Source organism: Oncorhynchus gorbuscha, linkage group LG06, assembly GCF_021184085.1.
Source record: "Oncorhynchus gorbuscha isolate QuinsamMale2020 ecotype Even-year linkage group LG06, OgorEven_v1.0, whole genome shotgun sequence".
In the NCBI taxonomy this organism is placed as follows: Eukaryota; Metazoa; Chordata; class Actinopteri; order Salmoniformes; family Salmonidae; genus Oncorhynchus; species Oncorhynchus gorbuscha.
This window is the reverse complement of record NC_060178.1, coordinates 75179125-75193037: the sequence shown is the minus strand read 5'-3', so window position 1 is coordinate 75193037 and position 13913 is coordinate 75179125. Positions and strand designations below refer to the sequence as shown.

At 42.2% G+C, this 13913-nt stretch overlaps 1 protein-coding gene across 2 annotated transcripts in view; it reads left to right on the top strand.

The window, feature by feature from the left end:
• The first annotated feature begins 947 nt into the window (after window positions 1-947).
• The window catches only part of LOC124038328 (heterogeneous nuclear ribonucleoprotein L-like), a 56812-nt gene continuing 43846 nt past the window's right edge, over window positions 948-13913 (top strand). For both annotated transcript variants that reach the window (XM_046354068.1, XM_046354067.1), the window contains exon 1: window positions 948-1465. In XM_046354068.1, coding sequence (XP_046210024.1) covers window positions 1262-1465 — 204 coding nt within the window. In that variant the 5' untranslated portion in view covers window positions 948-1261. The remainder of the gene's footprint in view (window positions 1466-13913) is intronic.

The following is a 13913-nucleotide window of genomic DNA, read 5'->3' as shown; positions in this document are numbered from 1 at the left end:
GAGGATGTTCAGGATGTTCATCATGATCAGTTTGACTAATGCTACACACTCTAACGGATATTCCCTCTGGTAGCCTACACAGCATCTAATATCAAGGACGATGGTGTGAATGAGGTGTGGTTTATAACAGTGAGTGTCAGACGGCAGTGGATGAGACAAAAAGTGAAGGAAACCCACAGAGACCCTAGGATAAACAGCACAATTGTACAACCCCCAGAGACAGTGAGAGGAGGCGCCATTATCATTTCTTACTCCAACCTTTTTTGTTGTAAAACAGTGTGAGAGAGGCATGTCACAGCAGTGCTCTGAGCTTGAGGGTCAAGTGCATGCTGCCAAAAGAGTCTGACTCATAATAGAGGCTGTAGCCTATTGAATCAAATAAGGTCAAATCGTTATCATTATGGGTGCATTGAGAGTTTCAGAGAGATGTCACATCAGCAATATGTTTGTGGTGGTCATTGTACCTCAGCTGTTCGTGATTTTGAGGACATCTATTGACACCTAGCTGAATAGCCTATTGTTTATTTACAACTATATTTTAACAGTTGGTTTAATAGTGCAGTGCATGAGTAGCAGTAATGACTGAGAAGCTGTAGTGACCATACCGCCTATTTGCATGGAAATGCTGGAGTGCAAATACCCATTTTGATTACGAATATTTGCGTAAATGAAAATCGTGCAAGCGGTCACACGTTCGCCACTCAACCCTTTATTTTACTCAAGTTTGAATACACTTCAGCTATTCAGAAAAGTGTCAATGGAAAACTAGAACTGATATATAATATATATATATATATATTTCAGTGGTTATTGTTGGCTAAACACTGATACCTTGCGGTAAGAATGTTTCACTTTATGAATTTAAACATTTTTTTCTGTTGCAGCAGAAGCACTGATATGACAGCTCGAGCAGTGGCAATAATCTCTGCGTACTTTGCTGCAGAATGTGGAGACTGGAGAGCGCTTGCTTTCTCTGTTGAACGACTAAGACTGACCAATCGGTATCTGTATTCCTAATTAGCAAGCACAGACTGTCCAATGAGGGACGTTCTGGGTGGGTTCTCCACACACACCTTCTCGGGGCCACTCTGGTACAGAATCGCGAAGGAGGGCGCGTTACAGAATGACATACAGGTTTTCTTGATGCACACAACGCCAGAGACAATTAGAAAAAAAGAACGAGAGGGACTTTTCGACGAACGACAAGTCCGTCTTCACGCCTTGTGTCCAAGAAGGATTCAATCTCTCAATTTGAAGAGGCATGTCGCTTATTGAAGAATACGAGGAAGGGGAGTATGGGAGGGCGCCGAAGCGACTGAAGACCACTGAGGTGGAGGAGGGCGAGGAGCTGGAGGAGGGAGAGGATTCGGACTCGGAGTCTGCAGGGCTGCTCGGAGATGTGGAGAATGTAGGAGCCGATAAAAGGCCCCGGTGGACCGCAACGAAATACGGACCTGAAAGACGGGTAAGGGAAGCGACCTTATTATAATATAACATCTGAATCTGATCTTTTACAATGTTTCGCAATATTACTGGAAATAACTGCCAATGATCACAAGGTTGCTACTGGAATAGTAGCCTAGCTTATATATAGTTTATTAATTCATTGGGTTCCTCTGCGATTGATAATCTGTCAGTCCTTTGCAGTCAATATAACAGCTGACAGTCTGAAGCGCTACATGTAAGATTGAAGGGTACTGTCCAGCTAAAAATCATACAATGCGTTGGCAGACAGTTATTTTCTACTCTGACAAGGTGTAAATCTGGTTAAGAAAAGATGCACACTTGTTGAAGTAAAATGGTATTGCAATATGATCCACATGACATGGATTATAACTGATTTATTGGACAATTTATGCAGAACATCAAACTGCATAAAAAAAGAAAAGTGTTTTGCAGAGTTTCATCCAGCCTGGTCTCATAGACTAGAGGTAACATAGTACATATAAATCTGGGACACTGAAATGACATTTGGTATGGTTACATTAAACAGATTCGGTCAGGGTGGATGGGTGGGCATATAACACAAACATCTAGCAATCTAGCAAAGGCTAATTAGCAACTTTTCAACTACTTACTTATTTATAATAATGTAATAATAATTGTAATTCGTAACATATCAAAATAAATATGCGATGGACAGCCACAAATGAAAACAGTTGAAGTCGGAAGTTTACATACACCTTAGCCAAATACATTTAAACTCAGTTTTACACAATTCCTGACATTTAATCCTAGTAAAAATTCCCTGCTTTAGGTCAATTCGTTTTTGGTATCATTGCCTTTAAATTTTTTAACTTAGGTCAATCTTTTCGGGTAGCCTTCCACAAGCTTCCCAAAATAAGTTGGGTGAAATTTGGCCCATTCCTCCTGACAGAGCTGGTGTAACTGAGTCAGGTTTGTAGGCCTCCTTGCTCGCACACACCTTTTCAGTTCTGCCCACACATTTTCTATAGGATTGAGGTCAGGGCTTTGTGATGGCCACTCCAATACCTTGACTTTGTTGTCCTTAAGCCATTTTGCCACAACTTTGGAAGTATGCTTGGGGTCATTGTCCATTTGGAAGACCCATTTGAGACCAAGTTTTAACTTCCTGACTGATGTTTTGAGATGTTGCTTCAATATATCCACATCATTTTACTGCCTCATGATGTCATATATTTTGTGAAGTGCCCCAGTTTCTCCTGCAGCAAAGCACCCCCACAAAGTGATGCTGCCACCCCTGTGTTTCACAGCTGGGATGGTATTCTTCGGCTTGCAAGCCTCCCCCTTTTTACTTCAAACATAACGATGGTCATTATGGCCAAACAGTTCTATTTTTGTTTCATCAGACCAGAGGACATTTCTCCAAAATGTACGATCTTTGTCCCCATGTGCAGTTGCAAACCGTAGTCTGGATATTTTATGGCGGTTGTGGAGCAGTGGCTTCTTCCTTGCTGAACGGCCTTTCAGGTTATGTCGATATAGGACGTGTTTTACTGTGGATACAGATACGTTTGCACCTGTTTACTCCAGCATCTTCACAAGGTCCTTTGCTGTTGTTCTGGGATTGATTTGCACTTTTCGCACCAAAGTACGTTCATCTCTAGGAGAAGGAACGCGACTCCTTCCTGAGCGGTATGATGGCTGCGTGGTCCCATGGTGTTTATATTTGTGTACTATTGTTTGTATAGATGAATGTGGTACCTTCAGGCGTTTGGAAAATGCTCCCAAGGATGAACCAGACTTGTGGAGGTCTACAATTTGTTTTCTGAGGTCTTGGCTTATTTCTTTAGATTTTCTCATGATGTCAAGCAAAGAGACACTGAGTTTGAAGGTAGGCCTTGAAATACATCCACAGGTACACCTCCAATTGACTCAAATTATGTAAATTAGCCTATCAAAAGCTTCTAAAGCCATGACGTCATTGTCTGGAATTTTCCAAGCTGTTTAAAGGCACAGTCATCTTAGTGTATGTAAACTTCTGAGCTACTGGAATTGTGATACAGTGAATTATAAGTGAAATAATCTGTCTGTAAACAATTGTTGGAAAAATGATCACGCACAAATTAGATGTTCTAACCAACTTGCGAAAACTATAGTTTTATAATTTGTGGAGTAGTTGAAAAATGAGTTTTAATGGCTCCAACCTAAGTGTATGTAAACATCCGACTTCAATTGTACACACCATATGAAACTTAACATATCACACTAAATGGAGTGTCTTGGTTTTACATACAGAAGAATATGAAATGCTCTGAGATCATGTTGCAACAAACATACTGAACCCTATATAGATATATATGCCTATATATGCCTACTATTGTAACCGTGACATGAATATTGACTGACATTCGTGAAGTTAGGTAATATCCGTCATATCCTTAGCCTAATATCATGATCATGAGCTATTCATTAACCCCAGTGTGTTTGGAAATGTCCTCTACCTGCTGCTTTTTGTAAAAGTGCATAGTGACATGACATCTCTTCAGTGAAGGTGATTTGCACGGTTTACATAGGCTAAGTCTGTAGACTGTGCTACCCTGTCAGAGTATAGTCTAGTCTTGTACACCTGTCACCATTAGACAGTGCATTATTGATGGTGATCCATGGGTCACTCGGTTGGATAGGTTATGCGAATGGCAACATCTCCACTTCTGATGTCTAACGTCTGGAATTAAATTATGTGAAGGCCTGCTCATGCTCTGCAACTCTGACTTTACCAGGACATGAATAGTTGACTATTATTTAAGAGTAAATAGTCTATAAACGTATAATAGTGCGTAAAGGGGAGCTGAGTATTTGGATTGTTAACCATAATCTTATGAATTGTCCAGTGAAAATGAGCATTGTGATTTTCACTCATGTTTTAGATCTGATTTAGGTCATCTCAACCTCTGCGGGGTGCATAATGCAGCCCAGTATGTGCCTTGCTTTGAGATGCAGGAAGAGAAACCAGCTCCCTGCTCTGAGTGCATAGGCCTATCTCCGCTACATCTTCTCAGCAGATTATCATAAGAACGGTCCCGGCATGAGGAGGCATTGAACGCATTATCTAGATTAGCTATGCAGTGTTTTGGTCTTTGCTAGCTCAGGCGGTGCAGATCTTTCGTCCGTTGGGCGGCTTTTCCCCTTATCACCAAGAAAAAGCTGCGAATCCGCCACCGGCAAGACAGATTCAGCTGCCTGATGTCACAACCGGCTGTGGAGCCCCTTATCTGTACTCTCTCCCAGCTAGGGTTGCCTATACATTCAACCAATAGATTGGTCGACATTTTAAAACGTGTATTTTTCCATATATAGACACACCCTATGTTTGAATAAAATAAACTATATTTAGGCTACCGAGGTTGTCAGATGCTTTAAGCACTGCGGTTAAAAATGAAGACACACAGATTACTAAAGAGGGTGTCAGAGATCAATAGAATATTTTTTCTTCCCGACCATTCTCCTCCCTCTGCTGCTTGCTGGCCTCGTCATGCTCCTAAAGTGGCCGGTATTAGGCTACACCAGTGGTCAGCAGCCTTTTCCATTTGGAGTGCTAAGTTATCGTACCATTTCTACTGATCTGCTTTGCGTGCCAGTAATGTTTTTCGTATGCACATTTTCATGGAGCAGTTTAATTTAATATATAATAAAGTCTTCATATCTCAAAGCAAAGCAGTTGGACACAAACAACAACACAGAGTTACACATGGAGTAAAACAAACATACAGTCAATAATACAGTAGAAACAAGTCTATATATACAGTGTGTGCAAATGAGGTGAGATAATATAAATGCATTCCATGTGACTTCCTTATGAAGCTGGTTGATAATACAGTAGAAAAATAAGCCTATATACAATGTGAGCAAATGAGGTGAGATAAGGGAGGTAAAGGCAAAAAAAGGCCATGGTGGTGAAGTAAATACAATATAGCAAGTAAAACACTGGAATGGTAGATTTGCAGTGGAAGAATGTGCAAAGTAGAGATATAAATAATGGGGTGCAAAGGAGCAAAATAAATAAATAAATGCAGTAGGGGGAGAGGTAGTTATTTGGGCTAAAATATAGATGGGCTATGTACAGGTGCAGTAATCTGTGAGCTGCTCTGACAGCTGGTGCATAAAGCTAGTGAGGGAGATAAATGTTTCCAGATTCAGAGGTTTTCGTAGTTTGTTCCAGTCATTGGCAGCAGAGAACTGGAAGGAGAGGCGGCCAAAGGAAGAATTGGTTTTGGAGGTGTCCAGAGAGATATACCTGCTGGAGCACGTGCTACAGGTGGGTGCTGCTACGGTGACCAGCGAGCTGAGATAAGGGAGGACTTTACCTAGCAGGGTCTTGTAGATGACCTGGAGCCAGTGGGTTTGGCGACGAGTATGAAGCGAGGGCCAGCCAACGAGAGCGTACAGGTCGCAGTGGTGGGTAATATATGGGGCTTTGGTGACAAAACGGATGGCACTGTGATCCAATTTATTGAGTAGGCTATTTTGTAAATTACATCATCGAAGTCGAGGAGCGGTAGGATGGTCAGTTTTACAAGGGTATGTTTGGCAGCATGAGTGAAGGATGCTTTGTTGCGAAATAGGAAGCCAATTCTAGATTTAACTTTGGATTGGAGATGTTTGATGTGAGTCTGGAAGGATAGTTTACAGTCTAACCAGACACCTAGGTATTTGTAGTTGTGCACATATTCTAAGTCAGAACCGTCCAGAGTAGTGATGTTGGAAGGACGGGCAGGTGTAGGCAGCGATCGGTTGAAGAGCATGCATTTAGTTTTAATTGTATTTAATAGCAATTGGAGGCCACGGAAGGAGAGTTATATGGCATTGAAGCTCGACAGGAGGGCTGTTAACACCGTGTCCAAAGAAGGGCCAGAAGTATACAGCAGCAAGAGCGACATCATTGATGTATACAGAGAATAGAGTCCATCCAAGAATTGAACCTTGTGGCACCCCCATAGAGACTGCCAAAGGCCCGGACAACAGGCCCTCCGATTTGACACACTGAACTATATAGTTTGTGAACCAGGCGAGGCAATCATTTGAGAAACCAAGGCTATCGAGTCTGCCGGTGAGGGTGTGGTGAATGACAGAGTCGAAAGCCTTGGCCAGGTCAATGAATACGGCTGCACAGTATTGTTTCTTATCGATGGTGATTAAGATATCGTTTAGGACCTTGAGCGTGGCTGAGGTGCACCCATGACTAGCTCTGAAATCAGATTGCATAGCGGAGAAGGTGCTGTGGGATTCTAAATGGTCGGTAATCTGTTTGTTGACTTGGTTTTCGAAGACCTTAGAAAGGCAGGGTAGGATAGATATAGGTCTGTAGCAGTTTGGGTCAAGAGTGTCACCCCTTTTGAAGAGGGGGATGACCGCAGCTGCTTTCCAATCTTTGGGAATCTCAGATGACACAGGTTGAACAGGCTAGTAATAGGGGTTGCAACAATTTCGGCAGATCATTTTAGAAAGAAAGGGTCCAGATTGTCTAGCCTGGCTGATTTGTAGGGGTCCAGATTTTTGCAGCTCTTTCAGAACATCAGCTGACTGGATTTGGGAGAAGGAGAAATGGGGAAGGCTTGGGCGAGTTGCTGTGGGGGGTGCAGTGCTGTTGCCAGGTGGTAAGCATGGCCAGCCGTAGAAAAATGCTTATTGAAATTCTCAATTATAGTGGATTTATCAGCGGTGACAGTGTTTCTTATTCTCAGTGCAGTGGGCAGCTGGGAGGAGGTGTTCTTATTCTCCATGGACTTTACAGTGTCCCAGAACTTTGAGTTTGTGTTGCAGGAAGCAAATTTCTGCTTGAAAAAGCTAGCCTTGTCTTTTCTAACTGCCTGTGTATATTGGTTTCTACCTTCCCTGAAAAGTTGCATATCACGGGGGCTGTTCGATGCTAATGCAGAATGCCATAGGATGTTTTTGTGCTGGTCAAGGGCAGTCAGGTCTGGAGAGAACCAAGGGTTATATCTGTTCCTGGTTTTAAATGTCTTGAATGGTGGTTAATCAAAATCTAAATGAAAATGACACATCTAAAAGTAACTTATATTGCCAATATGTAAAAATGGTCTAAAAATAGCCAAATAAAAACATTGCAGCCCACAGGGAGAAAATATCCTGATAAAAATAAATGTCTTATGAATCACATTGGCTACACATGGCCTGTCTGCAAGGAACTTGAAACATGATCAACTATTGTATTAGCTTGGTCAGGCCTGAAACTCCTGCTAGCAAACTTGCAACATTGTATAAAATATTCTGGGCCTTCAGAGTTTCCTAGACCAGTGAGCTCCGGACAGACAGACACTACTGTAGGCTATGTTGGGCAAGGGATAAGAAGTAATCAGGTAGGCCTATTTTACAACGTTTGCACCGGATCAGAGCATGACATTTTTTACCCCTTTCATGCTGAGTGATAATCGAAGGGGAGAGAGAGAGCTGGAAAGATTTTTCAAATAGTTTACGTTGAGGAACTATTGTCATTCTCAATGGATGTAAAAACAGGCTTTGTTTACTTGCTGTTTGAGGTGAAGAACTAATTACTTTGAAAAGCTCCACAGTGATGGTGAGTTAAGACAATCAGAAATAGTATCAGATCCCCAGATGGGCACATTTACAGGTCTACATTTGTGAGCAGGCCAGGTAGCCTAGGCCTAGTTCTATGTGTAATCAGGTGCGTGTCCTTACTCAAGATGGTCACGAGCACTCCAAACAAAACACAATGAATATATTGACAACCCATAAATGGAATGAAATAAACCAACACTTTGTAGCCTAGGTTGTACTCTCTGCAAACAACGTGTCCAGTCCTGCAATGACAAAGGTAAGACTGTAATAATAATAGATTGAATGCATTAACAGAAATGACTGTAACCAAACAAACATTGTAGATTAGAAAATGTGGGAATTACCGGTAAATGTACTACTGGTGATATTGGTGTGCCATCCCCGCGGCCTCCTCAATGGTTTGGTCCACTTAGACAGGCGTGAATCAGACAGGTGTCTCGTGTGCCATCATTTGTTATATATATTTGCCACTTCTTGACTAAAAAAAATCTTGGTCGACCAAACAATCGACCAGTCGAGTAAATGTGGTCAGCCCTACTCCCAACTAATGTTTGGGTGCTAAACATTAGTTGGGAACTAAATGTTTGGGAACTAAACTAGTGTTTATACAATGTTTATCCCATGTGTAACTCTGTGTTGCAGTTTTTGTCGCACTGCTTTGCTTTATCTTGGCCAGGTCGCAGTTGTAAATGAGAACTTGTTCTCAACTGGCCTACCTGGTTAAATAAAGGTGAAATAAAACAAAATAATCCCAAAATAAATTGGAAGAGCAAAAACAAATTTCACACTACAGTCCACGGTCGTCTAGACAAGACTCCAGCCTTGGGTAAGACAAAGGGGGAGGGGTGTGTCGATTTCTAATGTTAAGGAAGTGTAGATTTTTTGCTCGCTTGAGTTCCGAGTACCTCATAATGATCTACAGACCATAATATGTTCAAAGATAGTTTTCATTTGTATTTTTCATAGCTGTTTATTTACCACCACAAACTGATGCTGGCACTAAGACCACACTCAACAAGATCTATAGGGCCATAAGCAAACAAGAAAATGCACATCAAGAGGCGGCGCTTCTCGTGGCCGGTGATTTTAATGCAGGAAAACTGAAATCCATTTTACCAAATTTGTACCATCATGTCACCAGTGTAACTAGAGGTGACAAAACTCTTATTCACTTTTACTCCACACACAGAAACATATACAAAGCTCTCCCTCGCCCTCCCTTTGGAAAATCTGACCATAACTCTATCCTCCTGATTCCTGCTTACAAGCTAAAACTCAAACCTGGAAGTGGACCGATGAAGGTGGATGCTAAGCTACAGGACTGTTTCACTTGCACAGTCTGGAATATGTTCTGGGATTCATCTGATAAAATTGAGGCGTTTACCACATCAGTCACCGGCTTCATTATTAAGTGTATCGGTGACGTCATCCCCGCAGTGACCATACGTACTGTACATATCCCAACCAGAAGCCATGGATTACAGGCAACATCCGTACTGAGCTAAAGCCTAGAGCTGCTGTTTTCAAGGAAGCGGACACTAATTCGGGCGCCTATAAGAAATCCCACTATGGCCTCCAATGAGCCATCAAATAGGCAAAGCATCAATACAGGACTAAGATCGAATCCTGCTACACTGGCGCCTACGCTCATCGGATGTGGCAGGGCATGAAAACTATCATGGTTTACAAAGGGGAAACCTAGATGCGAGCTTCCCAGTGACGAGAGTCTACCAGACCTGTTAAATGCCTTCTATGATTGCTTCGAGGCAAGCAAAACTGAACCATGCATGAGAGCACCAGCTGTTCTGGACAACTGTGTGATCTTGCTCTCCATAGCTGATGTAAGACCTTTAAACAGGTTAACATTCAGACAGATTACCAGGACGTGTAGTCAGAGCATGCGCAGACCAGCTGGCAAGTGACTTCACTGACATTTTCAACCTCTCCCTGACCCAGTCTGTAACAGCTACATATTCTAAGCAGACCACCATAGTCACTGTACCCAAGAATGCCAAGGTAACCTGTCTGAATGACTATCGCCCCATAGCACTCACAACTGTTGCCATGAAATACTTTGAAAGGCTGGTCATGGCTCACAACACCATCATCCCAGACACCCTGGACCCACTCCAATTCGCTTTGGTGCCCCAACAGATGCACAGATTATGCAATCTCTATTGCAATCCACGCTGCCCTGTCCCACATGGAAAAGAGGAACATCTATGTGAGAATGTTGTCCAACTACAGTTCAACTACAGTTGAGCGTTCAACACCAGAGCTTATCACTAAGCTCAGGACCCTGCGACTGAACACCTCCCTCTGCAACTGCATCCTGGACTTCCTGACGGGCAGCCTTCAGGTGCTGAGGGTAGGCAACAACACATCCGCCACGCTGACCCTCAACAGGTGGGCCCTTCAGGGGTGCGAGCTTTGTCCCCTCCTATACTCTCTATTCACCCACGACTGAGTGGCTGCGCACGACTGCAACACCATCATTACGTTTGCTGATAACACGACGATGGTAGGCCTGATCACAGACGACAATGAGACATCCTATAGGGAGGAGATCAGTGGTGTGGCAGTGTGGTGCCGAGAAAACAACCTCTCCCTCAACATCAGCAAGACAAAGGAGCTGATCGTGGACTACAGGAAATGGAGGGCCGAGGACGTCCCCATCCACATTGACAGTGCTGTAGTGGAGTGAGTTGAAAGCTTAAAGTTCCGCTGTGTCCACATTACTAATGAATTAACCTGGTCCACACACACCAACACAGTCATGAAGAAGATACGACAATGTCTCTTCCCCCCCCTCAAGAAGCTAAAAAAGATTTGGCATGGGCCCACAGATCCTCAAAAGGTTCTGCATCTGCACCATTGAAAGCATTTTGAATGACTATTACTACTTTACTACTTTACTATTACCAAATAGCTACCTGGACGATCTCCGTTGACTCACTTTTGCCCTAACTGTTTTGAATCATCACATATGCTACTACTACTGCTTATTATCTATCCTGTTACCTAATCACTTTACCCCTACCTATATGTACATACAGTTGGGCAAAAAAGTATTTAGTCAGCCACCAATTGTGCAAGTTCTCCCACTTAAAAATATGAGAGAGGCATGTAAGTACACTTCAACTATGACAGACAAAATGAGAAAAAAACAATCCAGAAAATCACATTGTAGGATTTTTTATGAATTTATTTGCAAATTATGGTGGAAAATAAGAATTTGGTCAATAACAAAAGTTTCTCAATACTTTGTTATATACCCTTTGTTGGCAATGAGAGGTCAAACGTTTTCTGTAAGTCTTCACAAGGTTTTCACACACTGTTGCTGGTATTTTGGCCCTTTCCTCCATGCAGATCTCCTCTAGACTAGGCTGTTGCTGGGCAACACGGACTTTCAACTCCCTCCAAAGATTTTCTATGGGGTTGAGATCTGGAGACTGGCTAGCCACTCCAGGACCTTGAAATGCTTTTTACGAAGCCACTCCTTCGTTGCCCGGGTGGTGTGTTTGGGATCATTGTCATGCTGAAAGACCCAGCCACGTTTCATTTTCAATGCCCTTCCCGATGGAAGGAGGTTTTCACTCAAAATCTCACGATACATGGCCCCATTCATTCTTTCCTTTACACGGATCAGTCGTCCTGGTACCTTTGCAGAAAAACAACCCCAAAGCATGATGTTTCCACCCCCATGCTTCACAGTAGGTATGGTGTTCTTTGGATGCAACTCAGCATTCTTTGTCCTCTAAACACGACGAGTTGAGCTTTTACCAAAAAGTTATATTTTGGTTTCATCTGACCATATGACATTCTCCCAATCTTCTTCTGGATCATCCAAATGCTCTCTAGCCAACTTCAGATGGGGCCTGGACATGTACTGGCTTAAGCAGGGGGACACGTCTGGCACTGCAGGATTTGAGTCCCTGGCGGCGTAGTGTGTTACTGATGGTAGGCTTTGTTACTTTGGTCCCAGCTCTCTGCAGGTTATTCACTAGGTCCCCCCATGTGGTTCTGGGATTTTTGCTCACCGTTCTTGTGATCGTTTTGACCCCACGGGGTGAGATCTTGCGTGGAGCTCCAGATTGAGGGAGATTATCAGTGGTCTTGTATGTCTTCCATTTCCTAATAATTGCTGCCACAGTTGATTTCTTCAAACCAAGCTGCTTACCTATTGCAGATTCAGTCTTCCCAGCCTGGTGCAGGTCTACAATTTTATTTCCGGTGTCCTTTGACAGCTCTTTGGTCTTGGCCATAGTGAGTTTGGAGTGTGACTGTTTGTGGACAGGTGTCTTTTATACTAATAACAAGTTCAAACAGGTGGCATTAATACAGGTAACGAGTGGAGGACAGAGGAGCCTCTTAAAGAAGAAGTTACAGCTCTGTGAGAGCCAGAAATCTTGCTTGTTTGTAGGTGACCAAATACTTATTTTCCACCATAATTTGAAAGTAAATTCATTACAAATCCTACAATGTGATTTTCTGGATTTTTTCTCTCATTTTGTCTGTCATAGTTGAAGTGTACCTATGATGAAAATTACAGGCCTCTCTCATCTTTTCAAGTGGGAGAACTTGCACAATTGGTGGCTGACTAAATACTTTTTTGCCCCACTGTATCTACCTCTACCTCAGCCCTGCACATCGACTCGGTACTGTTACCCCGTGCATATAGCAAAGTTATCGTTCTATCATTTTTTTACATTATAGAAACACTTTCACTGTTTGTCTACACCTGTTGTTTACCAAGCATGTGACAAATCTTAAAAAAAAAATATATATATATAGATTAAGCCTTTACTGTATGTGCTTGTTACGATTAAATAAACGTTTCAAATTCATAAAAAGTGACGTTGGCTGATGAAGATTATCTTGTAAAATAAAACATAAGATTTCCTAAGCCTGTGTGTTACACAGACGATTTGTCCAGCATTTATCCAAAACCCCCCCAAAAAACATTCATTTCCCCATAGGCCTACAAAAAGACCCCATTACTATTGCGCTCTATATGCTAATGTGATTCTATGTGAAGAAAACACGCCTTTTTAGCTTTTGCGCTTCAATGCACATGTATAATTTAATGTAGCCTTCATTTAAATGAAATGCTGTCAAATAGGCTCCATTGATAATCTGTTTTTATTTTGTAGGCCTATCCAATTCATCCCAATTAGGTAGCATACAGTAGGCCTACCCTGATAGCCTTTCTGAGTGCTGGATGCTGATGTTAGTGTTATTTAACACCGTAAATAATAGGAATGAGTGGTTTTGGGTGTATTTTTCCTTTAAGACAGGGCACCATAGTTTAGAAGGACATTTTTTTACATCTAAAGCTTATTAAAGAGCAGTGATACTATCAAGAGCAGTGATACTATCAAGAGCAGTGATACTATCAAGAGCAGTGATACTATCAAGAGCAGTGATACTATCAACAGCAGTGATACTATCAAGAGCAGTGATACTATCAAGAGCAGTGATACTATCAAGAGCAGTGATACTATCAAGAGCAGTGATACTATCAAGAGCAGTGATACTATCAAGAGCAGTGATACTATCAAGAGCAGTGATACTATCAAGAGCAGTGATACTATCAAGAGCAGTGACACTATCAAGAGCAGTGTGTGGGTTTCTTCTTTCTTGTCAGTTTATCATGCTACCGTCATAGAAATGTCATGCATTTTAACCACATTCAAGCCCATTTCATAGACAATGTTACAAAATTGACGATATGTAGTAACATAACATATTTTGAAGAGATCGTGATTGGGTCTATATAGGCATTTGGCGATTGGTAGGCACAATTCATTGCATTTCTCTTTAACTGCCGTTCACTGAAAGTTAGACCCTTCCCACACATCAAGTCATCAGAACTCTTCAGAAGCATCTAT